The 26,554-nt window shown below is 38.1% G+C and overlaps 1 protein-coding gene across 1 annotated transcript in view; it reads left to right on the top strand.

The window, feature by feature from the left end:
- ARHGAP15 (Rho GTPase activating protein 15) overlaps positions 1 to 26,554 on the top strand; it is a gene marked incomplete at both ends in the record, with an annotated part of 224,747 nt that overhangs the window by 115,297 nt on the left and 82,896 nt on the right. Inside the window, 2 exons of the mRNA XM_009706536.1 lie at positions 7,559 to 7,657; positions 9,561 to 9,687. Of these exons, the coding sequence (XP_009704838.1) occupies positions 7,559 to 7,657; positions 9,561 to 9,687 (226 nt within the window). The remainder of the gene's footprint in view (positions 1 to 7,558; positions 7,658 to 9,560; positions 9,688 to 26,554) is intronic.

Here is a 26,554-nt window from a genome sequence, read left to right as displayed (position 1 = left end):
CCATCTCCCCTAACTTTGGCTTAATGGCTGGCAGAAGTCCATCCATCCCGCTCCTATGGCAAACGCAGTGCATCCACGGGGCTGGAGCAGAGGATAGTACAGGCAGCGGCTATCTGGGAGGCTGCACGCAGGTATCTGACATCCAAGATGGTCATCTGCTGCCTGGCTCACATTTTCCTTTTGCTCTTTGCCCTCTGAAGGAAATCTCTGTTTTTCAGAGGCCAATCCAAGCAGTCCGAAAGTGTCTCGCATGGGGCACAATACCAGCATAGCACATCAGCAAGGAATACTTCCTCCCAGCACGTTCCTTGGATGCCTAGCAGAAAGTAATTCCTCTTCCGTACCTTTCCCTTTGCTCAAACAGCATGTGCTTTCTTTTCACACATCTCCAAAGGCAGCAAGAAATCAAACCTGGACTGGTGGATGAAAAAGGGGGAACGATAAGGTCTTCCCTGAAATCAGGGAAAGAATGCCCATAGCCCTGGCAGAGCGCTGGACCTTTCCCCCTTCAAGGTGGTTTTGCGGACCTCCAACCTGAGCAACTCTTCAGATCCAAGGAGGAGTTTTGGTCTCTCAAGGCCTAATCAGCTTTGATTGTGACCTCCTATTTGTTCAACATCTTCCCTACAAGTTATATAAATCACTTCTTCTGCAACTGAGATTCTTCACAGCCAGAAAGGAAAGGAAAAGATTTGCCTTATAATGCAGAGAGAAGACCTGATTCTCACCTTGCTGGTATTAATGTAATTCAATAGAAACTGGTATATACTATGAGTTCGTTTCACAGCAGAAGGGAAACATTAGGCTCAAAGACTTTTTTCTTCTTCTTCGTAATAGTCCCAGAGTTCATTATTTTATTTTTAAATTATGCTGAAGGACTCACTTCTAGGAATTTACCGGGCAAAAAGATGATTTGTTCATTACTGGTACTATAGAGTTGCATTTAAAAATCTTTTTTTTCTTGGAAGTTTGACCTCAGACTTCAGACTGTTGAGTCCACTTCACAGCCATTGATGTGTATACCCCAAACACTAGGTTAATTTCACTAGAAAACAACTTATTGTATATGAGCATGTTGCTTTGATACGATGACTCCATGAAGGTTCCCAGAGAATGGATGTGCAAATCAGTCACACCACAAGGCAACACAATTGCAGGCATATCTTATAAACATCTGACAGCAATTGGTCTTACAATTGTTAATATTGCAGAAGTTGTGAAAACACAGGATCTGTTTGTTGCCTCTTTGCAATGCTTGGTTTTCACAGTAATTTTTACAGAGTCAGAAGAAACAGGGTAATTATAACATAAGGTTCAACATCTTTAGATATGTAGAACATTTTCTGTTTCTTAAAACAAATATTCCCAAAGAAAGTATAAAACATTTTTCTGACTTGCAAAGTTTTTGCAGTCTATCATTTAAATTACTTAAATAAAGGGAGCTTTACTACTCCCAAAAGCTGAGAATATAACACCCGCCATGCATATTAGCTTGATCTTTTTGACAGACCAGAAAAGTGTTTGTGTGTGCCAATTAAAACAAAAATGGATCCCCAGTGGCTTGTTCCTCACACAACTTCTGAAGACTGCTATCATTGTATGCTGGGGTAACCCTGGATAAGGCGGCTATCCAAAGTAAACAAACTTTTCAAAACTTTCATGACAGATGGGGGTTACAAATGCATTTTAATAAGAGAGTTGCCAAAGCAACTTTTTTGCAATCAGCATATATTTACTTAACATCTAACAACATTGGGAACACAAGGCAGATACTTTCTCACAAAATTTTTTAACAAATATCATTTTTTTTGAAAGATTGGTTGAAGACCTTTTCTTTCAAGCTGATATTTCCCCATCACTTCAATGTTAACTTTGCTCGACATCCAAAGGACTGCTAGATTGGTAAAGCCAGACTGTAATATGAGACAGACAATCTGCTTGATAATGAAATTTCTTTGGTAGTCATAAACATCTTAGAGTCCTTTAAGTAATTTAACTATCAGCATAACCATGACTACCTCTGTTTGATAGGCTGAATCGTATAATGGATATGTAATGCAGTATGAATATAATGTATCTCAATATTGATCCTTTTGTTTTCTTTTATTTGCATTTCTTCAATGTTAGACTCAGTTCACTATGGTACAGCACATAGAGATATTTTATTTATCCTTTCTGCTGCTCAGTCATTCAGCATAAACATGGCCAAGAGACTGGATTATCTGTGAGAAGGAATTTAAGATCAGTTTCCAGAAATGTAGTTAGACTTTTGACATGTTTTTAAAAACTTACATATCTCTGTCCCTGTTAAATTCAAATCCAGTTAATTAAACCACTAAGGAACATAGTGTCTCCCAACTTTAATTAATTCTACTTCTACTGTGGGTGTGGACACACGAGTATCTATGTTTTATGTGTTTATTCTTAAGCTATATTATATCGTAATGATATTCTTTTTTTGTTTTTAAAGAATATTTAGAAAGAGTGAGAAAATTCCTAGTCTTCTGTCTTTATTTATTTTTCCCTTTCTTTTTGACTCTCTTCCCGCCTTTTCTGTCCCAGTGCTGGTGGCTGCTGTGCAGATGGAGAGTGGTGTGTCCTGTGTTACATGGGTTGGACGGCTAGATCCCATCCTGCAAAGATATCTCAGGAAAACAGAGGGAAAAGTCTAGAGTCCTCTTCATTATGGGGAAACAGGATGAGTAACACGATCAGGAAAAAAAATCACCTTGTGAGAGAGCAAGGTGAGATGAAGGGAGCAGTGGGAAGGGGGAAGTGTCAGCTTTTGAGCTAGAAATGCTCCAGTGACTCACATTTCCTTTTTTCCTACGCATATCAAGGGCAGCAATCCCAATGCACAGTGCAACAAGAGGAACACATTTTACTGAATTTCTGCACGCAGAGGTATCTGTCAATCCAAGTTTAAATCACTTAGTGTTCACCGCAAGCCGTGGGAGTCCCAGGTGATATCAAAATTTAGGTTTTCTGCACTGGATTCTGCACTGGATTAGCATCTGGTGGGGTTTCCACGGTCCAGAAGTGTCCCATAATCCAACGTTGAACCTTTGCAGTAGGTTATGTGAAGCGTTACCCCAATAGTCCAGCATTTTTTCCGGAGGTCCCACGTTTAGAGGGAGTTGAACAATGGCTGGTTTCAGTATTTAGCTGAGATAAGGACTGTGTGGTGGTTTCTTGGTGGCCATACGTGAGCTATATGGGAGCCATACGCTTTCCAAGCAGATCGCTCTGTTTCCTTTTGCTGCAGGGTACAGACTGTGAAGATTTTTTTGATGCATTTTTCCTTCCCCATAGGATTCTTCACTTCCTGTATGAAAGTTTGTTCTTGGCATTGTCTGAAAATAGTTCATCGCTGTAAATAATAGTTATAGCCACCAGAGATGCATAAGTACACTTTGAAGTGAGCGAATCAATAATACGGTTTTGTATTTTTGTTTTGCTGTCTGAATTTATCGCCCTTTTCCATATCTCCATAGAGTGCCTATCAGTAGGATTGCTAAAATTGCTTCCATCCCTGTTCTGCAGCTAAAATAAATGTAAGAAATGAATGTATCTACAGAAGTTTATATTGGTAAAGAACTGAAGGAGACTTTTTTCATAGCAGTGCAGTAGTCCCTAGCCCAAAGTTTGCAGAAAGACTATGAACAGAAGACCCTGGGCTTATCCCTTGGTACTTTTCTGGCTTTTATCTCCCATTTTCCATTGGCATAGGTAGTCCATGAGAGCGAAGAATCTCTGAGACATGTTCTAAAGGATGATCTAGGTGATCTGTAAAGGGTTGGAAGTCCTGCAGGAACACAGCCATGCATGGCACGATAGCATGTCCCAGAGCACAACCTAGCACAGGAAAAATGTATGATTTTTAGGATTTTAAAGAGTTTTCAAGATCCTAAGTAGGATCCAAGGTATTTATGTATTATAAAATGGTAATGGTATTAATTTGATAGTGTCCCATATTTCCTGGAGCTGCACAGGTATCTTTTTGTTTAATAACATAGGATCTTGTTGAACACAACCTTCATACATCATTATGGTGACATGCAAAAGAAGCTCACCCCTCCATTTGCAGCTTTATAAGGTGACAAGAGAAACCCTTAATAAGCCACAAGTAGAATATCATAAAAAGTGTTTCACACCTGCCCCTGCTTCCCACGCTTTGTTGGCAGCCCAGCAGTGTACTGAATTTAACACACATTTACCTGCGGTGAGCCAATATTTTCAGAGGATCAATGCTTAACAGCAGGACTGTACTACAGTTCATTGTAAAACTACCATGTGAGTGGATCCAGCCTTTGAAGTGATTTTTCCAAGGTGCTAGAGCAAGAAAGAGAGAATCCAGACATCCTGGCTCTTCTATAAGCAACCTAAAGGGCACACTGTGCAAATAAGAGGGTTAATGTCAGTTGTCATTCCATGTGGGTATTTATTGCCAACAGCAGCATCATAATTCTGCATGGTAAGGTAATGCTAATTCCAGACTGTAGCCTTTGCAAAACTGATGGCAAAGAGAGTGGGATTTCAGGAAATACGTAAATAAGTGAAGTACCTGGCACAATGGAGACTGGCAGCTCTATCTAGAGCACTTCATTTTCTTTTTTTTTTTTTTTTAGATTTGTCTTTCATTTGTTTCTCCAGTCCTCTATTTATTTCAGCAGTGCCTGATACAGGGACGGTGTGTTAGCACGCCTTAATATTGAACAATTTGTGCTTGTTGTTAGTTATACATCATTTAGGGCTGTGATCATAAATTGTTCAATCACAAGGTTTAGTCAAAGCTAGCATTCTTTACTGATGTCTTTTCCCAAGGGTGTTGAAAATTCGATTGTTCAAAGTGCAAATATGGTTTAGCAATCCCTTCCAAGAACCATTTATCAGAAATCCTAAGGAGGTAATATATAAAAGTGGGATAGGAAACCTGCACATTAAATGGGATTTACCAGCCAAAGCCTTTGGAACTGCTTGCCTGTGAATGACTGGAATGGAGCAGAACAAAGTCAATTACTGACTGTAATTAAGGAGTGGATGCATTTAAACTGTAGAGAGCAGCAGCAGTCTTCTTGAAACTGTCTAGTTACTCTAAAGATTAGTCTGAGGAAAGAAAGAAAAAGACTTGAACTATATCTTGCAGAAAGTATATTTTAAATGAATTCTCTTCCCTCCGTTCTATGATCTGTTTTTACAGATTTGCTCATAAACCACTGATAATGTATGATTAGCAAAATAACACATTCAGTCAAAGAAACTTTCGACATGTATTTTGCTTTGGTCTTGTTAGCAATGGAGTATCTCTTTTGCATATCATACAGTGTGAATGTTTATGCAGTGCTGAACACTTGTATTTTCATAAAGCCTGAATTTACTGAACAGAAAACTGAACTATGTTGTGTCCTTTTTAAGCCTTCAGAATACAGTAAATCTAATTATATATGTTGCTCTTACTTTGAAAATGTTACTCCATTTTATAATTTTAATAATGATTTGTTTATACTGGGAGAGAGGCATTAGGCTGAATTGTTGCCTGTGTTTAGTCTAATTCATATCTGCATGTATACATTAATAAATTGTGATATAACATAATACATTTTGAACCTGAACCTTGCCGTTTGAGCCGGGCACAGAACTAGAGGTCAGTTCTTTCAACTGCTCACCTTAAGTTCAATTTTGACTTTTTTTTTTTTACTATTATTTTTGATAAAGGGAACAATGAGTGTGTGAATAGTGATTAACATGATGGCTGTGGACTAAGAAGGGAATTAAAATTTCCCCAATGAATGACTCTCCCATGCGCAGAGGGGCATGGCTGGAGGTCCGTCTGCTCCTGACGGGTACGGACGGGACGGGATGAACATCTGGAGCTGGGCAGCCTCCGAGCCCACGCCAGGGGACCATTCCCACATTCTCCGCAGCGCTCTCACAGGATGTCTCCGCTGGAGCTGCGCTGATGGGATTTTCCTTAATGCTGATGACTTTGGAAACCTTCCTTACAGGCATTTCCTCAATAAAGGGAGGGTTATAGAACAATTAATAAAACATTAAGCTGTTTTGTCCTTTTTTTTTTTTTTTTTTTTTTTTTGTTTTTTTTTTTTTTTTTTTTTTTTTTTTTTTCCTGGTAGTGTTTTGGTTTTAAGAAAGATGTGGGAAGCACCCTGACTGGTGAGGATGTGTTGGGTTTTTTATGTTTTAGTACAAACTCTTGACATGGGGCAGATGCAGTGGAACAGTAGCACTTCAGGTTGATGGATTTACATGAGAAGGCTGTGCCAGGTCTTAATGGCTTTGCTCTGCTTTTCCTCACGCTTTTGGTCAGAAGAAATCTCTGTTGTTCACTGTGTTCAGCTGTTCGCTGAAAAATACCTGAAAAAGTTTTGGTCCTGAATAATGCCATGCCCCAATAAGCATTCAGACTAAACCTGCATCCCCAAAACACTGAAACCCAAATGTGCAATTCCCACTTGTGGATGCTACAGAGTTTTGCACAGGCAATTCTTAACAACAACAACAACAAAAAAAAAAAAGCTTTGGTTTCAGAGCTGGCGGGAGCTGAGCAGGATAAGCTTCTGCCCATTGCAAAATGTGGTGAAGATGGAGCCCTGCATTCACTTGTCTGCAAACACACAGAACTGCTGTGCCCTGGATCATGATCCGTGGCCACAGGCACCAGGGCTCTGCTGAATTATCCTGGAGCAACACACTGCGCAGCTCTGTGCCTCAGTTTTGCCATCTGTAAAATGGTTGTTTTGACCTGCTGTGTAAAATACCTGGCGATCTGCTCTGGTGAAAAGATATATATCTGTAAAAAAAGAAAAAAAAGTGATGTATCATTATGATCACAGTGGTTTACAGAAGTTCAGACCAACAGAAAATGAATGCATATTTCCACCAAATATTGTTAGGCAGTGAAACAGCATTATCAGGGGATTGAATATTCTTTTGATAAATATTCCCAGTGAGTGGGTCAAAAATGTAAATCGACTTCTATTCAGATAAACTGGGGATTTTTTTTCATGATAAATGGGCTCCTAATTACTCTGCTACAGCCATCTTTGATGGTAATTTTTTTTTTTTTATGTGAAAAAGATTGACATTATTTTTACCAAAATGCTTGGAAGTGGATTTTGGAATCACAGGTATATAATAAATGTATAAATTCCAGAATAGACTACCAAAACAGAAATGGAGACTGACAATAACAGAAATTAATTCTCATATTGCATTCATTTCTTTTCAGGGTGCTTTGATTTACATTTGAACTGTGTCTTGTAACACTGAGTTTCCTGGCTTTTCGTAACTTTTGTCACATTCCCATTATTTTTGCACTATTTGTGTTCGGTGGTTGCATTGCTGAGACAATATCTCGTTTGTTGTGACATATTCAAAACAGTTTTCAGACAGAGGTTGAAAACTCCTCAGTAACTCAGCACTCCAGGAGATAATTCGTGGTACAAAGGAAAAGCATTTGGGTGCGTAGGAGAGAAAACAGAAGAAAATCATCTGTCTGGTGTGTGCTTTACTTACCTGTGTGTGCCCATGCCCTCCCCAGATCACGACAGTGTCAGGAAATGAGTTCCTTCTCCAGTCGGATATCGACTTTCTCATATTGGATTGGTTCCACGCTATCAAAAATGCAATTGACAGATTGGTATGTATTTGTTTTGGCTGTTACCTTTATTAATTAAGATGTAGCAATTTCAACTTCATTTGCTTAGGCATGTCTACAGGTTTTAGGCAGTCAGCAGCTAGCTAGACATTCCTTTCTCTGAAGGATATAAAAATATGTATGCAAATCTACTAAAAAATGTCAGATAAACAAGATTGTTGAACAAAAATGTCATTTGATTCTTGCCTCGAAACGGAACGCTACATTTATTTCTCTGAAATAACAAGGACATTGGTTTGCTGAGGGTTGTAAAAGCACACAAGCACTTAATAACTAATGAATTTTTGCATTTTCTGTTTATGCAGCCTACAGTATATAATCTTCAATAGAACTATTAATACATTTGAGCCTTTTATGAATTTTTGTATTACTTATTCACAAGAATAACACTAGCAAATAATATTCCTTTGTAACTGATTGCTGTTATTCTCCCAGGAAGGCTGGGGGTTTTCTACTAGAAGTAAGCAGGGCTGTGTTTTATTAAAACAGTTTTTAATTACCAAACCAGATTCAGCTGTAGCTTTTTCTTTCTTTTTTTGCCACTCTCAGTACAAATTCCAAATATCTTCCTCCTATCCCTGCCTGATCCAAGAACCTATTTTTTTAGAGGGCACCGACTTTTCTTGTTCACTGCAGAATCTGGTGAGAGAAAAATATCCCCATTTCTTGCATTTTTCAGAGGTTTTGCTGCAATGGAATTGGCAGAGCGGGCAGAGACAGCCTCTTTGAAAGGGTTAATCTGAACACGGCTACTGTTTCCTTAAAGAGCTACAAACATTATATTACCCTGAGGCTATAATCAGCCAAGGAAAGTTTGATCTGATGATGTATGTCTTCATATTGTGCATTTCATTGGGTGTGTGAGGATATTGATATCCTCCTGAAGATTTTGGGGTGGAGTTTTCCATGGAGACTCAGAACACTTTTTTTATTTATTTTTTTTTTTTTATTTTGGCCTGTTATTCAACTAAACATCTAATACACTTGATTTTTTTTTTTTTCTTTTTTAGTGCAACTAAGGTAATGTTGTGGCATCAGCAGCTGTGAGCGTGCAGCGAACCACAGCAGCAGTGGCTGTTGGGGCACAACTTGTAAATGGTTGGGGTACCAGAGGGCAGGGCTTGTCCTGGGGAAGGTTTACCTTTGGGGAAGGTTTACCTTTGCTGTGTGCGCAGGACAGGATGCCACCACGACGCACTCAGTGACTGTTTCAGATGTGTCATTTATTTCAGTTTTAAAACTTTGAATGAGTGATTTAAGCCTTGCAGCTTTGCAGGCTGTTGGGATGGCTAAATCTCACCTGACCACATGCCACAGAGATGTGTGATTAGCCAAAATGTCATCTCCTTTTTTTTTTTTTCTTCTTTTTTCTTCTTTTCTCCGTTAATGGTCCCTAACTGTCACTTTGTATGCCCGTGAATTAGAGCAAGAGAGAAGTTCGCCCGCTCTTTCCTAAGCTTAGACCAGCAGAATTCAACCCCAAATTTGAAACAATTGTGTTTGCAAGAATATTAACTGTAACTATCTAAACCAGAAAGGCAATTTAAACAACCTTCCTCTTTGCAAGTATTTGGAAGTAGCCTGCAATGTGGAAATAATTTTGGTCTCTAAAGCCTAAAGAAATAGGCCTTTTGTTTTGCTCACTTGAATGGGAATTTATCTGAGAAATTAAGATCAGTCCGTCAGGGCCATAAAAACTCTCCCATACGACAAATTTTGCATTACACTTTCCTTAAATTATATACTCACTGCATCAATTGCTCTGTGTGTGTCTGTTAGCTTCTGATTTTGTACTGGCATTCTGTAATCTCTTGCTTCATTCTTTCAAATAATAATTTTATTAAAAGCATACACATAGGTCTGTATATATGTATTCTTTTCCCAGCCAAAAGAACGGAGTTGTACATCAAGAAATTTGGAGTTCAAACTCAGAAGATCCTCCAGCATCGAATTACTGAATAGCTTAGACACTGAATCCAAAGAACCAAAGCCTGAACACAGAAAATCTTTAAGTAAGGCTTTTTTCTTTTCTGATTTTTTTTCTTTTTTTTCTTTCTTCCTTTTTAAATAACTATGCCATTACAGGGTAAGATAATTTTTATTACATACAGAATGTACGGAAGATCACTGAGAATTTTAAAGCTGAATGTGTTCTGTGCTGATATACATAACTTGCATTTAAGCAAAGACAGTTACTAGCTCGACACTTTTAAAGGGTGACATTCTCTCCTAAGCAAAATAAATTTGTTTAGGAGCAGAGACATTTATTTTAGCCATTTGTTTTTAAAAATAAGCAACATAAGTCCTATGTTAGTGGTTTGTTGCAGTTGCTTTGTTTCCATTTTAGTAAAATACCTCAAATTGCCAGAGTAATTTTGTCTGTGGTATATTTATACACTGAATTGCTGAAAGACCTGACAAATCCTCTGTAGCCGACAATCAGTGATGTATCTATAATTTTATAGAAGGTAAATTCCAGGGATTGAGGTTGATTTTTGTCCATGTGATTGGAAAAGAAAGTGATCTAAAACTAGCAGGGATGTGCTTTACCCCACTGAGACTTTCCTTTCCCAGTTTGTGCTGAGACGTTCATGATATTGTGGGCAGTCAATGCCGGAGCTGGTGGTGACCCTGAATCGCTCACTCAGCATTTTTTTTAGTTTCATCCTCTCTCTTGAATCTTTGTTTTTCTTCTTTGTTTGGCAGGAGATTCACATACTGCTTCTAATGTAAGCACCGTAACAGCTTTAGACTCGCATGCTGGTATGAGATACCTATAGGTATCGAAGGGCTGTGTAGGAATTTGCCCGCATGCATTTCAGTGCAGGATCAAAGCCTTAGATGTTAAGAAAAGAGTCGCATTAAAAAGACCCAACTTAGCTATTTTTAATGGTAATTATCCACACAATCATAAATACATGCGCACATGTGTGCGTGCGTACACACACACACACACACACACAAGTACAGAGATTCATTACACAGTCTCTTTTTGCAGACCAAAGCTGCTTGTTGTTGTTGTTTTCTTATTATCTTGGAGATTTGAGGTTTTTTTTTCTTTCTGTTATAAAATATAAAGTAGCCTGAATGTAGCTCGTGAAAAATTGTCCCAATATCTTTGTACTGTGTGTTATGTTGCATTTCTCGGTGGGGGAAAAATAAGACTGAGAGCACGGTAAGTTTTGAGGGTGTGATTCTGCTCTTATCGTAGCTAATAGCAAACTTCCCATAAACTGCCTCAGCGCTCGGGGAATTTTTATTTATTTATTTAGATTTCTCACATATCTTTGAATGATAATTTGTCAGACAAAACAGAAAAAGTTACTATGAGCAGTGACAGAGACTTAGTCTACGTTGCTTTTCAAACCTTAGAGAATCCTGAATAACCCCTGTTTTGTTGAAGGCTATTTAAACTATTAAAAAATGTGAAAATGTCTGCTGTGAAATCTCACTGAATCGAAGCTTGCATTTAAATACTGTAGATTGGATTGCTTCTAAAATATGTATTCAGAACTTTTTTTTGGCCCCTTGAGATCAAGTAATTATGTGGAATTAGAAAAATCATATTATTCACTTACTTATTAGTAGTCTAAGCACAAACTGTATTGTCAGTTTTCTGCCTTTGGCTTTCTGTGCCCTTAATGTTCACACAAGTATCGTAGCCAGAATTATCGGCAGCTAGAGCCAAAATTGCTTTAAAAAGGCATGAGAACTGGTAATGACACATTGTTAGCAGTTAACAGGTGGTCGTTTCATTGTCCAGTTTGACTGCAGAGCACAGAGAAGATATGTGCAATATCTGCAAGTGTGTTTATAAAGTTCTTACAAAGTTTAACAATTTTATAATTTAGCAGTGCTCTTATATTATTGACTACTGTCAATGCCAAATCCAAACAAAGGAGATTTTTAAAAGATGGCTTGAAACTCCTCCCGTTTAACACAGAAGATGAGCAACTGATGTGTTAGCCGGCCCACCCCTCCCCCCCCCCCCGATGATCTTTAATGAAATATTCAGACAGTTCAGACTCATTTATATTTACCTTCTCTACATTTTAAAGGCTGCAAAAAATGTCCAGTTTTAGACTTGGTACTGCTATGTCATTGCGGGTTTTAGCAGCACAAGTATATAAAGGACAGGTATATTCCAACCAAAGTATGCCAGTAATTTACTCTTTAATTTAAGACTGGCGAGACTGCCCCTAGAGACTTAGTAGCAGGAATTTGGTTTTTATGTTTAATCCTAATTGCTTCTGCTTACACTACAAGGACAAATGGTAATTCTCTGTTATGCTTTTTGAGCTGTAGACACTGATTTCATTGAAAATTGGGCTCAAAGTGTCAGGCTCAATTTCCAAAGTTCACAGAGTGTCCGTCTTCTTGGTCGCGCAGCTTTTCAGTGACTTCTCATCCAGTTTGGATTCAACTCATGTTCTAATTGAAGTTTTCTTGAGCTAAGAAGAAACCAAGGATGGCCTTGGGGAACATTACCAAAATATATAAAACCATGATCCTGTTCTCAAATACATGGAAAGAGATTACTCTTTATTTTACGATGCCAACTATTTCACTGATTTAATTTGTGCAGCTAATGTTGGGTCAGCAAGAACACGTTTTTCACCCTTGCAACCTCCCCCATTAGAAGATGTATACATTTGGTGCAGGAAAACTGCCTGGCAGCACCACTCCATTTTATGCAAATAAGTGTTGCTCTAAATTGATAATTTTTAAAATTAGTGGTAGACTTCATAATTTCCAAGTAATTTAGTTATCATTCAGACTGTAGGTTTTTGGTTTTTTTTCTCCTAAGGTTGCCAAAAAACCTCCTAATTAGTACCAATTATAATTGGGTCTGCTGGTAGGTGGTCTGCCACGCTAATTTTATACCACATGAAACCAAGCACCTGGGTTAGACGGAAAGTAGAGATGCTGTCACGGCACATGGGAGGTAGGTTTTTTTGCACGGTTCCCAGAAATCATTCAGCTCTCCAAAAACCAAGAGACCATACTGTGCGTATGGACTACAAGAGCTGTCAGGACAGTCACGTCATGGGCAATGAAACCAACTCCACGCTTCCCGCTAAGCCCAGCGTTGCTTTTTCTGGCCATGGTCACTTTGTGGTTTGCCTTTTGCCATCACCTGGGAATTTTGTCACTGAGGAGTGACCTCTTGTGGAAGAGCCTGGGCTGGAGTCGCTATCGATTGTCAGAGGGGATCAATTCCCCTTCTACTCCCCCTTTTCTGGATGGAAACAAACGGCTTCGCAGTAGGAAGAGTGCCCTTTGGCTACCGTATCAATCTGAGGGCTGCTCTTGTCAAAATGCACAATCACGAGCTTGATAATGCAATCCATTCCCAAAGCACTATATTTCCAACCTGTTCTCCATCATTTCCTTATGGCGTCACATTTACTCAGTTCATCACATTCTTATTAATATTTTAGGTTTCCTTGAAAGTGATGGAATTCTATTTTTATTACAAAAGCAACAAGAATAAATACTAATTGTTGTCAGTTATTTCCTTATGTAGTGGGAACAGTAATCTGTTCCTCAGCTTTAGGTTGCCAAAGCAAAATAATTAAATATTTTAGACATTTAAAAAATCTGTGATATTAGATAAATGCAATTTGATCTCCTTGTTTGCCACATAAAAGCTGGAACTGCCTGAATTGATAAGATTGAATTGCATTATTTTTATTGTTTCTACTCGCATATTTTTCTTATCTTCAAGAACACTTTACTTAAAACCCGGCGGTTAGCCATGCAACCCTGCGACAGATCCTGGAAAATCTCCTCCATAGTTGAATTCTAGCTTGAGATGTCACAATTAGAGCATCAAAACTTGAAAAAATAATTACAAAATATACATATATGTGAAAAAGAAAGTCTTGATGGGCTGTGCAGTATTATTGGTGTTCATGATCACTTTAGTGTCTCAATGAAAGTAGTCAGGGATCCAGGTATCGTTGTGCCAGACACAATGCAGCACCGAAGTAAGACAATTCCAGCTCTCAGCCTGAATAAGGACAAGTTGCAACAGGTGGAAAAAGCGGACAAAAGCAGAGGGTGGAAGGAAAATTTGACAGCAAAGCCGACATGTCATGCATATTAAACAGCAGGCTTGGGATTCCTTTCTGCTCTTCGTTAGGATCGAGGTCTTAGCCCCGGTACGCTGGCCACGGGCCAACTCAAATAATGATATTTTCTTTACCTAAATTCTTCTTGTGCTTTCAACAGGGAGCGATGGGTCTTTTTAGTTCCAAAGGGAGACGCGTTACTCTGGGATGCCACAGCCCTCGCACGCTTCCCCAGGGAATGACCACAGGGCAGTGTCCAGGAATATGCCTCCCAGCATCTTTGTAATAAAGATAAAAATAGTAACCTCTGGATCATAATTTTGATTTGCCTTCACAGATATTTGCTACAAAGTCATCTGGGCTCTGAAATCTGCTTTGGTTTCTTAAAAGATACAGTTTAAGTCAGGCACCCCATCCCTAATATTTAGCCAAGGACTGTGTATGTGCCTTAAAACTGCCCGAAGTTGCTTTTCTCATTTCATTCACTTTCCCTTACTTCAGAAGGCCGAATGTTGAAACTCGAAGCATGGCATGTAAATATTCCTAAGTAATTATGAAACCATCCAGAATCATCTCTGAACGTAGTTTGTTAGATAATTAAGATTGTACAATGTGTGGAGGGGGAAAAAAACCACAGCAGCAGAAACCCATTTTGGTCTCTCAGTGGGCATGATGGAAGAAATGGAGAATTCAGTGGAGCTTTAGCCCCTTCTGGCTCCCTGTGGTGCTCGCTCCTTCCCTGGCTAAAGCTTCTTCCAAGGGCTTCCTCCAGGGTTTAAAGTTTGTCCTTGCACACGACTGGGTATTTCTGTGGCAAACACCGCCTTGCTGAGGCTGATGTTTCTCTGCAGAGGGAAGGGATGGTTACCAGGGCACAAACACACGTGTTTACACGGCTTCAGCATCGTAACAGCAGGAGGAAAAAAGGCCAGAAACTTATTTTGTTGAAAGCATCGTTTAGAGATCCTAGAAAAAGGCCACTTAATTAGAGGCAGTGCTGAGAGAGGAGCCTGTCTGATTTTTCTCTCTTCCCTTCTAACACCTGAAGAGGCTGGTGGGTTGGCAGACTGTATCTTGGGATGTAGTGAGAGGTTTTATGGGCTTAACCAAACTTGTCAAGGGCCAGATTCTGCGGTAGCTAACAGAGTCCTTCACCCACGTAGGGTTACTTCTGTGATAAGGGGGTTAATTAGAGCAGCAGAAGTGGGAGATCACTCCATTTCTTTGTTAGCTCTGATGAGGTCTGAATTCTTTCCCCTTCCCAACCCATTTATTTTAGTCAGATGTGAAGTTCAAAGCCAAATGGATGCTATTTAGGGAGTATTATTACATTACAATGTTAGCATTATGTATAGGTCAGTTTTATTACTTTTAATAAAACCAAGAAATAAGGCAGTAATGTATATTAGTCCAGCATTACCAATGACAGCAATTAAAACAGAAAGCAAAATGAAAACTATATGCAAATATGTAGTTTCCTACTGCAATGTTAATTTTGTCATTCTGCAGCTTGTGTTTGTGGCATTTATTTTTATTGCATCGACAAGAATGCAGTTGGCTTCAGATACTGAAAAAACCCACAAGGAGGAAATGCAACATGCTGTTTATGGAGGGTGGCAGCATTCATTTGGACTAGAGGGACTAAACTTATTTTTTATGACATATTTTTACTCTCATGTTTCTATGCAACATTTACTACAGGTATGCTCTTTTCTTAAAGCTCAGGAAAAGACTGATTCAGCAACAAAGAAGTAATAATACTGATATTTTGGAAATGAAATGTGCCAAATTCAGAAACAAATTGTGTCACTTCCACTGATAATAGGAGATTATGTTGCACCCAAAATCATAACGGTCTGTGACTAGTTCTCAAAAAAAAAGGATCTTTCCTGAATTTGAATATCCTGTTTCCATCAATTATAATATAATGTTTCCTTAATTCTTTGTTTTATTTCTACTTCACTTTCCAAAATCCTTCCAGAGTTTACTATTTGGGTTGAAAAAGCATATTTTTAAATTGGGCATAACCAACTTCCATATAAACATTTGGCAGGGAAATCAGTGCATGTTCACTTAATTCATTTTTATTGAACCAAGTCCAGATTTTTAGTCAGGAAAAAGTTAGATATTAATCATATCTGAGCAGGATCATTAAATTTTCCTTTACCTACTAGAACAGCAGGGTCATTATAGAACCATGAGAAGTTAGCTCACTTATTAATCTTTACAATTACATAAAAGTGATCATTTTTATAGTACTTAAGAGTAGCTCTTACCCATTACGTGAAGAGTATGTGGGAATATTACAATATAGTATAATGTATTATTATAGATGTGACCTGTGACTCATTGGTCTGCTCACTGACACACAACTCTCTGGAAAAGTGATCTGTTTGAGCTTGGATAATCTTTAATTGTTTCACATTCCTTGTGCTCATTTACAGGGCACACTAGTAAATAGAGAGCTAATCACTGAGTTATTAATTACCTTGTTATTACTTAATTATCAGTATTGCATACTTCATTTTTATGGAGAATTATATCATAAAAGAAGGTATTTTATACTGCCCACCACAGTTAAGTATGAATGACAGTGATAGCTAATGTAAGATTGAGTTAGTTAAAGAAAATCTATCAGAAATTCGCACTATAGATTACTATCCGGTTTCTTCTGCCTTTTCCAGCAAACGCTTCTCATCTTTGACTTTGAAACCCAACAGTTTAAACTGGGTTCTTGTTTCAGTGGACTAATCCCCTTTCATAAATCATGTTCAAGTGCTGAAATAATTTGCACATCGTTTAAAGAGTATTTGCTTTGAAACATTCACCTCAAGCCCTTTTGTATATCCTTTCTCTCTAAAGATTTGTAGTATTTGTTTTGTTCTCTGAGGTATAAAAGACCTGGGTAAACTTTATTCCTGTTGTTTCAAGATTAGTCAAATAAAATGCATATTTATTCAACTGGGACTGAAAGGAGCTTTAGTAAAGACGATCATACATATCACACATGGGAATGTTATAATACAAAATGTCTGTCTTAAAATCTCTTTAGATTTGTTCAAGACACTATTTAAGGACTTAAGTTTAAAGAAAAAAAAAAGGGTTATAAATCCATATTTCTTCTTTGTTCCAAAGAAGAGAGAGACATCATATATTTTTCTTAACAAAATAAACTCCTACGTGCGCACTCAAGATAAATTTGATATAGAGACAAATAGAGACTGGATAGTCATGATTACTTTTTTTTTCCTACTGAACTACGCATACTGACACATTGTTTAAGAAAACTACATTTTGGAAAAATGTGTAGTGATTGTTTCAAACACACACTTGTTTCAGAAAAAGCAATCACAAAGAAATCATAAGTATTTTATGTATTATTGGAGTCAAGTCGTTGTGACCCTTCCATTTGCTAAAAGTAAGGTTGACTCCTGTGCTATGAGGAAAAGGTATTTACTCTGACACTATCACTTTTAAGCCCAATTATCCAACATGTCTTGCACTGGTTTGGTGCAGTCTCTTAATTCCTTACTAAGTAGACGTTTATTTACATTAGGAAGTAAAACTAAAGTTTGATGTATATTATAAAAGAAGTAATGATTTTTATAGTTTAAAGCAACAGGCAATGCAGATGCTTACATCTGCTTGACCCTCCATCACCTGGATTGTCAGTATATCTCTGGTTTTGTACATCTCCATATTTTACCTCCACAGGAAAAGAATATAGGCAACAACTGATAACACCTAAATAGATGTAGGCATTTTCACTGCAATGGGAAATATTTTAGACTATGCCTTTGGAGAGTGGTCAGAATTAAAGCAAGTGAGAAGGAACTTGCTGAGCTTTGTTCTTTGGGAAGGAAGAGCCAGCCCAGCTTTCCACTGCTCTTGTGAGCCTAATCCTGAAGCCTCTCGTGGTAATTATTGAAATGACTACCCCAATTGCACGTTTGTAGCCAGAAAAAATTATTCACACTCTACACTGTATTCTGAGGTTGCACTACTGTTTATAATTAATCCAGATGCAATCCTCCTGGTACTTTGGAAGGAATGTGACAGAAATAAGGAGGTTTTTTGGTTATAGAAGTCTAAATTAAGCTCAATTAGAAAGACTGTAATCAGTCTCTAGATAGGAATACTACTGGCCAGACTCACGTTTTTCCCCATGGTGAAATAATTTAAATGTTTGTACCTTCCAGGCTGGAGGATGTATTTAATTTAAATTATGACCTTCCATCCCAAATATTTAAGGACCAACTTAATGGATGAAAGCATGATACTGTCTCCTGGATAGGAAGCATTAACACTTTAAAAAGGGATGTGCTTTGTAGGATCTCCTGTTTGTTCCACCAGCTGCCTGCTGATGTGCCAGATAAAGAGATCGTGTCTGTGAAAGCCAATGGGTGGAATACCACTGAAGGGTTAAATGTTGTATTGTTTCTCAATTAAGTAAAAGGTTCCAACTAGCTGGCTTTAAATATTGATGCTGAAGAGAACACTATGACATATAAGCAGTTCCCCTCACCACCAAGGGTAGTTGGCTTCATTTAATTAATTCCATTGGCCATTGTCTTAAATGTGCCCAGGATTCACCCAAGAGGAATTCACTTGTGTTACTGTTATTGAAAAGTGTAACATGGCATTATCTGCCTCAGACAGACTTTTTGTAGCATTGAATCAATTCCCCAGTTCTTGAAAACAACTACCTCATTTGATTCCTTTCATAATTAATGAAATTCAGCAGTAATGCTTTTGCCCCTCAGCTCAGGCTGGAAGAATGTTCCAAAACTTCAGTTTTCAAGCTGAAAGCATTCTAATTTTCAGCCTAAATGGACTTGTGGTACAAGTGTGTTCTTGTGTCAGTATTTAGCTAGCTCTTTATTGTCATCAATTCTTTTCTGTCTCAGGTGTACCACCCCAAATAGAGTTACAGACAGCAGTCTTATTCTTTCTCCTTCTTGGTTTGGTAGACCAAGCCAACCATGATTTGTAGTTGTCTTTCCTATGATAGGTTGCTGCTCTTTTTCCTGATGGTCTCAAATAGCCCTTTTCTGAATCCGCCGCAGTTTTCAGTCTGCATTTCTTGCACATGGGTATTCAGGGCAAGGTCTTCCCACAGCCATGGGAAGTGGAATTCACCCTTCTATATGGAAATAGCTCACCTGATACAGTCTAGGGATTGTATTTACCTGTTTCATGACCACATTTTTAGAGATAAAAAGTAAACAACCAGAACATGTAGATCCTGCTGTCCTTTTATCTTTTGCAGCCAATGCATTCTCTGTAAAAACAAAAGAGCAAGACTGCCTTAAGCTTTTTTATAGCATATAAAATGTGTTCCTACATGTGATAACGGGTTTTGTAATTAATTTTTAAGGTGTTCAGTTTATATGGAAAAGTAACATTCTTATAAAACTGAGCAACTCTTTTCAAATAGCACATTTAAAATAAATGAAATTAAAACAATTTAAAACACTCCAGTGCTAATACATTTAAAAAAATTCCCTTTCGTGAGAAAAAGGCTTGTCATGAAATTATTATGAAATTCATGAAGACACCTTGTCAGGCGCACAGAAAATGCTTTAAAAAGTACACAGGTGTGAAGCCTTGCTAGGGAGAGTATGTCTCCACATGTAAAGCTTTATAGTTCATGTATGTTGCAATCACGTAGTGATAGTGATTTTACAATCACTTTTGCTGAAGAACATTATAGCCCAGTTCAAGGACCCAGAACCTAAGGGAACGTGGCCAGATGTAGGCATGTCAGAGAAGGAGAGCAAGCGGACGCAGATTGGATCATTTGCCATTTAGCAGGCTTTGAGGTACAAAAGTATTAATCAGAGCAAGTTAACCTTTAGCTTGGTGGGTATCTATGATAAAAGACTTCATTCAAGGTGCAGGAACATGTGGCTTGTGTCCACATCGCTCCATGCTCGCTCTTTCTAGGACAGACTGGCTGCATCCTATTCAGATAAAGATTTTCCTCAGATCTTCTCAGGTCACCTTGTGATGCCTGGTATTGCTAATGTGTGTGTCTGATATGTATGCATCCCCCTAGTCTGGTGCTTTTAAAACATTGTGGTGAATGTGTCTGATATGTAGACACACTATGCTTGAACGTAAAATGCCTCCTGGGGTAAGAGTTAAAAGGCAGAGTAAAGCAGAGGTAAAGAAACTTGTTGCTATCTTGTCCATAATATGTTTTAGGAGGAGCCTCTGAAGTAAACCGGATCCCCAACAGCATCCAGGTTTTCTCTTGGGAGGAGATAGCCTGAAGGACCGGAAAGTTGACTAAAAATTAAGTAGTGCAGGTGATGATCTCAAGATCACTCTTTGACTGTCTTCTGTCCGAGCTGTAAATACATTCACTCAAATCTCATTGCTTAAATCTCATTGCTATGGTTTCCAGGAAGTTAAGAAGTTCTGTTCCTGCAAAAATAATCTTTGTATATGTTTTTGTGTGAAAATATACGTGTAGTATCTTTCTTGTCTATGCAAACTTAAAGATTATTATTTTAGGGTGCTACAATGCTCCTGTCTTCCTTTCTTCATATGAAGGTATTTCATTTGATGTGTTTGAATGACAATCAAAAGATAGTACTAAAAATTAATGGAGAAATAATGAAAACACTCTAATACCTGAATTGTCAAACAATGTTATCTGAAAATCATTGAGTATGATTGATGAAGGGTAGTACTGATATTAAGGCACAATTACAAACAATGGGATAATTGATTTATTGTTGCAACTTTGCTCATAATGTAAGTTACACGAGTCATTTCTGAACTGAAAGTTTAAGTCTTGCTGAAAAAATATTCTGCTAGGTTTCAGATTTGGGGCATCTGATAGTTTGAATTTGGGTTTCAATTACGAGAAAAGTAAATTTTTCTGTTAATTGCCCAAGTGACTTGAGAGATACAGGCAGAGGAAAAGGTGAGGGACAGCCTTAAGGAGAGAGGATTCAAAGGGAGAAGGGGAAAGAAAATGGAAGGATCCTGAAACACCATTGGTTTGCTGTGTCATTTGTCTGAATTTTGCTTTCCTCTGGGGTACTGTACCAGATATTGCCTGCCGAATGAGAAACAGTGCCAGGCAAGACACAGCAGTGGTCTTATCTCATCTGATACTCTTTTTTAAAAATCTGTAATTGGTGAATGCAAGGATGGAGAGGATCCATTAGAGTTATACTTTCTGTTATTAATAACCCACAATGAAAACATGAAAATGTTCTTTGAAAACACATCTTTTATTTTGTGGGTTTTAGTCCAGAAAATGAAGTTAGCAGAATTCACCTTTCCCAAACAGTTGTTTGCTTGGAATTAATCTGTAGCTGTTCCTGCTGGAGTTACAGGTCATTCAAAATAATAAAGCCTTCTAATTCTGTGACAGAATATTCATAGTGTCTTTAAAATACTTAGCTGGATAGTGGTCCCCAGGATCTGGACAACAAGACTTCAAAAGGCAGAGTCCTCTGATCTCCAGTTTCCTTATTCTCTCTAAGCTTGGAAGGTTTCAACTATCATGCACAGATTAAGTTTTATTGGCTGATAGTCTAATTGCATTTGTATTATCTTTCCCCATAATATTATTTTCTTTTCTCTGCATTGGATTTCTTCCAAATTTTACTACTTCCATGAAGCAGTTTTCTGAAAATGTTTTGCTTTTGCTTTGATGCTTAACTGCTTAACACGTGAGTGCTGCAATAAGGTGCTCGTTCCTGATAATAGTTTTCCTTCTGTAAGGAAAAGTTTCCACAATCTTTTGTGCTTTGCTTATATTCGATAGAGCTCTTCGGTTGAGGCTTTTCATAGACAAGATAAGGTTTGGTTAAACATCTGAACTTTTGAATGTTTATCTGAACTAGATTCGACCTCTAAATTTGTCCATCATTAGTTATTTTGCTTTTCTTTTTAGAGACTAAATTATGCTATTAAATATGTTCTAAAGTAGGTTAAGCCCCTGTGCAGTTTGTCAGCTGGAACATTAATTTTAAAGCTAAAACAGTCTTCTATTGTATCTTTTTAACATTTTGTCTGAATTTTAACCATGGCTGGTCAAACAGAGTCAGTGTACCCATGCGAACCCCACATGTAGCTGACTGAAGTGTCTCAAAGTTGTTGTGATGACTGGTCTGATTTTATTTCAGGAAAAGATCATGATATATAGTAATTATTTCCCTACTCAGACAGCATGTTCCAGTGCAGCTGTTCTGGAGACTGGATGAAGTACTAAATGTCACCGCATGCCCTGCAGTATCTCTGGAGGTCTCCCTCTCTGAGGTCCTGCACAAGGTCCAGGCAGACTTGGGGTCCCAGCTACTGCTGCAGCAAACTCAGTGATGATGAGGGGCCTGGAGCATCTCCCTGATGAGGAAGGGCTGAGAGAGCTGGGTCTGTTCAGCCTGGAGAAGAGAAGACTGAGAGGGGATCTCATCAGTGTTTATAAACACCTTAAGGGTGGATGTCAAGAGGAGGAGGCCAAACTCTTTTCAGTGGTGCCTAGGGACAGGTTAAGGGGCAGCGGACACAAACTGAAACTCAGGCAGTTCCATCTGAACAGGAGGAAGAACTTGTGTACTTGGAGGGTGGCAGAGCACTGGCACAGGCTGCCCAGAGAGGTTGTGGAGTCTTCTTCTCTGGAGATATTCAAAACCCGCCTGGACATGATCCTGTGCAACTTGCTGTAGGTGAAATTGCTTTGGCAGGTGGGTTGGACTGGATGATTTCCAAAGATCCACTCCAACCCCAACCATTCTGTGATTCTGTGAAACTCGCTGCACTAGCAGTGTAGGACATGCTCATTTCTGGGGTCCCAGTTACTCATGCCTTCAGTTGATCACATCTTTGTGTCCTCTCTGAAGAATCTTAACTCTACCGACCCAGCTCTTGCGCTCATGCTGCCTGTGTGACGAGAAGGAGCCACCTTCACATTGTAGGGAGAGTAGGTGGGCGCTGTAGAAAGGCCAAAGCGTTGTTCCCAGACCACCTTGCACCTTGGCCAAAGCTACACTTGGTAGCACAAGAAAGAGAGAGGGCAATGCATAGTTTCTGTCTGCTGTTGCACAACTGAACTGTATGACCTGACCTTTATTAGAAGACCAACTTCTGATGACCCATAGCATATCTCACAAGGCACCTTCTCCCACTAACAGCCTCTGTAGGGTAGACTCATGCAAAAGCTGCAGCCTCCTTTTGGTCTGCTTTATGGTTTTATGTTTATTTTATGCAGATCCTAAAGCACCTTTAGTGGAAATCTTTCCTGTGTCCTCACAGTGCAACTCTCGCACTACCTTGTAAGCAAAGAACTGTAACTGCTGAAAAGTTTGGAAATCAATTGTGTTTTAACAAATGGAGATCATTTCTATAGAAATATAGGATGAAGTTGGTGGCAGTAAAAGTCACTTTGTCTAAGGTTTATATTTATGTGAATATAGATGTTCGAGATTCTTACCAGAACTTTCAGTTAAGGTAAGAAGTAAAAAGGATTCTTAAATTTGTTGATTTATTCTTTTAAAAAATGACCTTATGGGTGACGTTTTGTCCAGTTACACTTACTCTAATGATTTCATTGAGGTAGAGATAATTTGATAAAGTAGAGTTGACTTATAAACAGAGTACAACAAATGGATTTCAGATCTTTGGCTAGATATTTTTTGATTACTTGAAAGATAATGGGTGTGCCTTTCTCCTTCATAAACTATTACATCTACATTCACTGGAAAGTACTAAATTTGCTGTATTAAAAGAGAAAAATATGCTGGAACTTGTGGTTCGAAACAACAAATATACAGACAAATGTCACTACCATTCCTCATTGGAAATAAACTATTTTAACATATTGGTTTTCATAACTTATGTACTATGAATTAATTCTACCCTTTATTGTGTGAGAATAATTAGAAGTTCATCGTGGGTCAAAAAATATAAGGTTATGCATATAATTAGAGGCTGAGTGCAATGGAAATAATTTTTTTAATAATTTACTTTTTAAATATAGAAGTACAAAAATATAATTGATAAGAGTCTCAATGAAAAGAAAATTCTTTGGTATGATATTTTTTCTGGAAAAGTCCCATAAGACTGGATCTGAATAAAAGATTCAACAAGGTATCCAAGAGCGTGTCTAAATTTAAATACGTGAATCATTTGTATGACTCTTAACAAGGGTGATATAAATACAGCAATGCCAAGTCTCCCTTGTTCTCTACAGATAATTAGTTTGTTTTCTGAAGCATAAGGCAGAATTATATGTAGGTTTTGAAGTTAAAAGTGCACACATGGCTGGCAGTACCCAGCCACTCAGAAGGGTTTTCTTTTGGCATAACAGTCTATCTGGTGCTGCTGGTAGAAAAAGGAACCATATAAATTTCTTGTCCTTTTGTCTGAGCAATTCAGCGTAAATGACAACTATTCGTATTATATGCAAAAGGTTGAAAAGGCTTTTCTTTAGACTAACTCACTCAGGAGGTAAACTTAAAGACTTGGAAGTTATTGACATATGTTCCACAACAGAAGAAAACAAACAGAACTCCATATTTTAAAAAACCCTGAATGCATTACTTGTTGTAAATTACTTGTTCAACTCATCCTGGAAATAGTCTTCAGTTCCTTGCTCTGTCTTCCTCAGCCTTTAATTGCATGTTTGTTTACTTTGGGGAAGTCTGCTTAAATAATATTTTTATGTAACATATATCAACTTCAAGTCTTTAATTCAAATATTGCAACTTTTTTCCTTAATAACTATCATGTTTTATATGAGTGGAGTGAGACTGTATGGCTGAAAACAGTGGAACAGGGCAGCACTGAGTCACCCAGGTAGCAAAAAGCAAGGACCGCTCTTTTTTTCTCTTCAACTCCTATGTGTTAGACCATTCAAGTTATTGAGTATTTTCCTGGGAATTTGAGCAACCTTCTATGAAGAAGTACACGACACGCAAAAAGCATCTCCATCCTGCTCCTGCCTTTTTCCCGTATTCATCTGTAGTTAGATTTCTCTTTACCTGAAAATTTACAGAAAGCATCTACTGAAAGAGGTTCAAAATCAGAGAAGTCCTCAGTGATCTGTGCTCGTACAAAACTGCCCTCCTCAGTTCAAGGGGGATAAAGGACTGCAGCTACTTTTTGCAAAGAGACTGTGTCAAGAGTCCTAATCCCTGACACGAGCTCAGAGGGACCAGTTTCCCCTTCCCAAACACTCTGTACTCTCTCTTCCTAGAGCCTGAATAGTCTGAATTTGTGTACTGCAGCAGATTTCATCCAAGTCCCACATGTTTTACATTAAATGAACATAAACTGGTCATACTGTATGAATAAAACGAACTCATTGATTTCTGGCATTGTGGTTTTTATATTCAAGTTAAGTGTGCATTTCTAATATTGTGAAAATACCAAAAAAAATTGTGGAAAGAAAGGCTTGGCATGTCCTGGGTGATCCAGTCCAGTCCCTCCTGTCACAAGGTACCGTGTTCTGTGTCCCCTTTCATAAATTTATTAAGCTTCATCTTAAATGCTTTTAATTTAATTTGCCACCACAACTTCTTTGAAAAAGGCTGTTTTAGAACTTCGTATTATGGCCAGTTTATACACATTTATTCTTGTGCCAACATTGTTCTTCAGTTTAAACAACTCTTCTCCCTCCCTGCTGTCCTCCTCTCCTCTCCTGCTCCTTTTCCCACCCCCAGCAGCAAATTCGTGCAGAACAATCGCAGCCTTTCTCAGCCATTTTCTAGCTGGCCAAGCATGCCAAGCTCCTCATCTGCTTTTGAAAGCTCAGCAGCCCCTTTCTCCTGGTACTTCTCATGGTCACTGCCTGCACCTTTTCTGACATGAATTTCCACCTCACACAAGAATGTCCAAGGTTGCACACTCATAAGAGGGAAATATTGGTGTTAATCCTTCTCTAACCATGCATTGGGTAGTATTAGGTCTAATCTGGTTTCTTCAGCTTGCAGTCTCAGAGTCGCTAAGATTTTTTCTGATATCTCAATTCTTGTCTCAACCGATGATGCTTCCCAGCCTTGAGTCACCAACAAGTATTTTTTGAGTGCTCCTACTTTTTGTGTGGAGCTCATTAATGAAAATACGAAGACCAGTTCCAAGAATATTTGAGGACTTGCATTGGTAACTTTCATTCAGTACAGTAGTGCTCCTTTCAACAAAGCTCATTTTAATACCTTATTTGGTCACTGCACACTTGTTTTAATCCTTTACATCTTCTCTAGTTTAACTAATAATTTCCCATTTGGCATCATATCAAATGCCCAACTGAAGTCCAGATAGATTTGATCTATTGCATTTTCCTTTTCTAAAAAAAAAGAAAAAGTCCAGATAGATTTGATCTATTGCATTTTTCTTTTCTAAAAAAAAACCCACCACATTTATTTTATTAAAGAAAGATATCAGGTTAGTTCGGTATGATCTTCCTTTATCAATCCAATATATACTCAGAAACATTGCTTTACTTTTCTAAATATTATGGTACAAACACCACTAAGAAAAGCTGTGTGGGGAGTGCCAGTTTGTTTCACAATGTAAGTGTGTAGTGATATTTAACACACTATTCATTTATTTCCATTTATTATTAGTGGGAGACAAAATTTTAAAAAATATTTTATGCATAACAGCAGGATGCAAAATATGAATTATATAGTCATTTTATTGAATCTTTACTGCTAATGCACACAAATTTCACAAAGTGTAATGACACTACTGAGCACTTAAGTTGTTAGGCTGTCATATTACAGAAAAGTTATTTGTGCTATATAATCACTGTTTTCTTTTTCCTATTGTTTATTTCTGAGCTTGC

This window comes from Cariama cristata, unplaced genomic scaffold, assembly GCF_000690535.1.
Source record: "Cariama cristata isolate BGI_N322 unplaced genomic scaffold, ASM69053v1 scaffold6738, whole genome shotgun sequence".
NCBI classification, from domain to species: Eukaryota; Metazoa; Chordata; class Aves; order Cariamiformes; family Cariamidae; genus Cariama; species Cariama cristata.
This window is presented reverse-complemented; position numbering and strand designations above follow the sequence as displayed.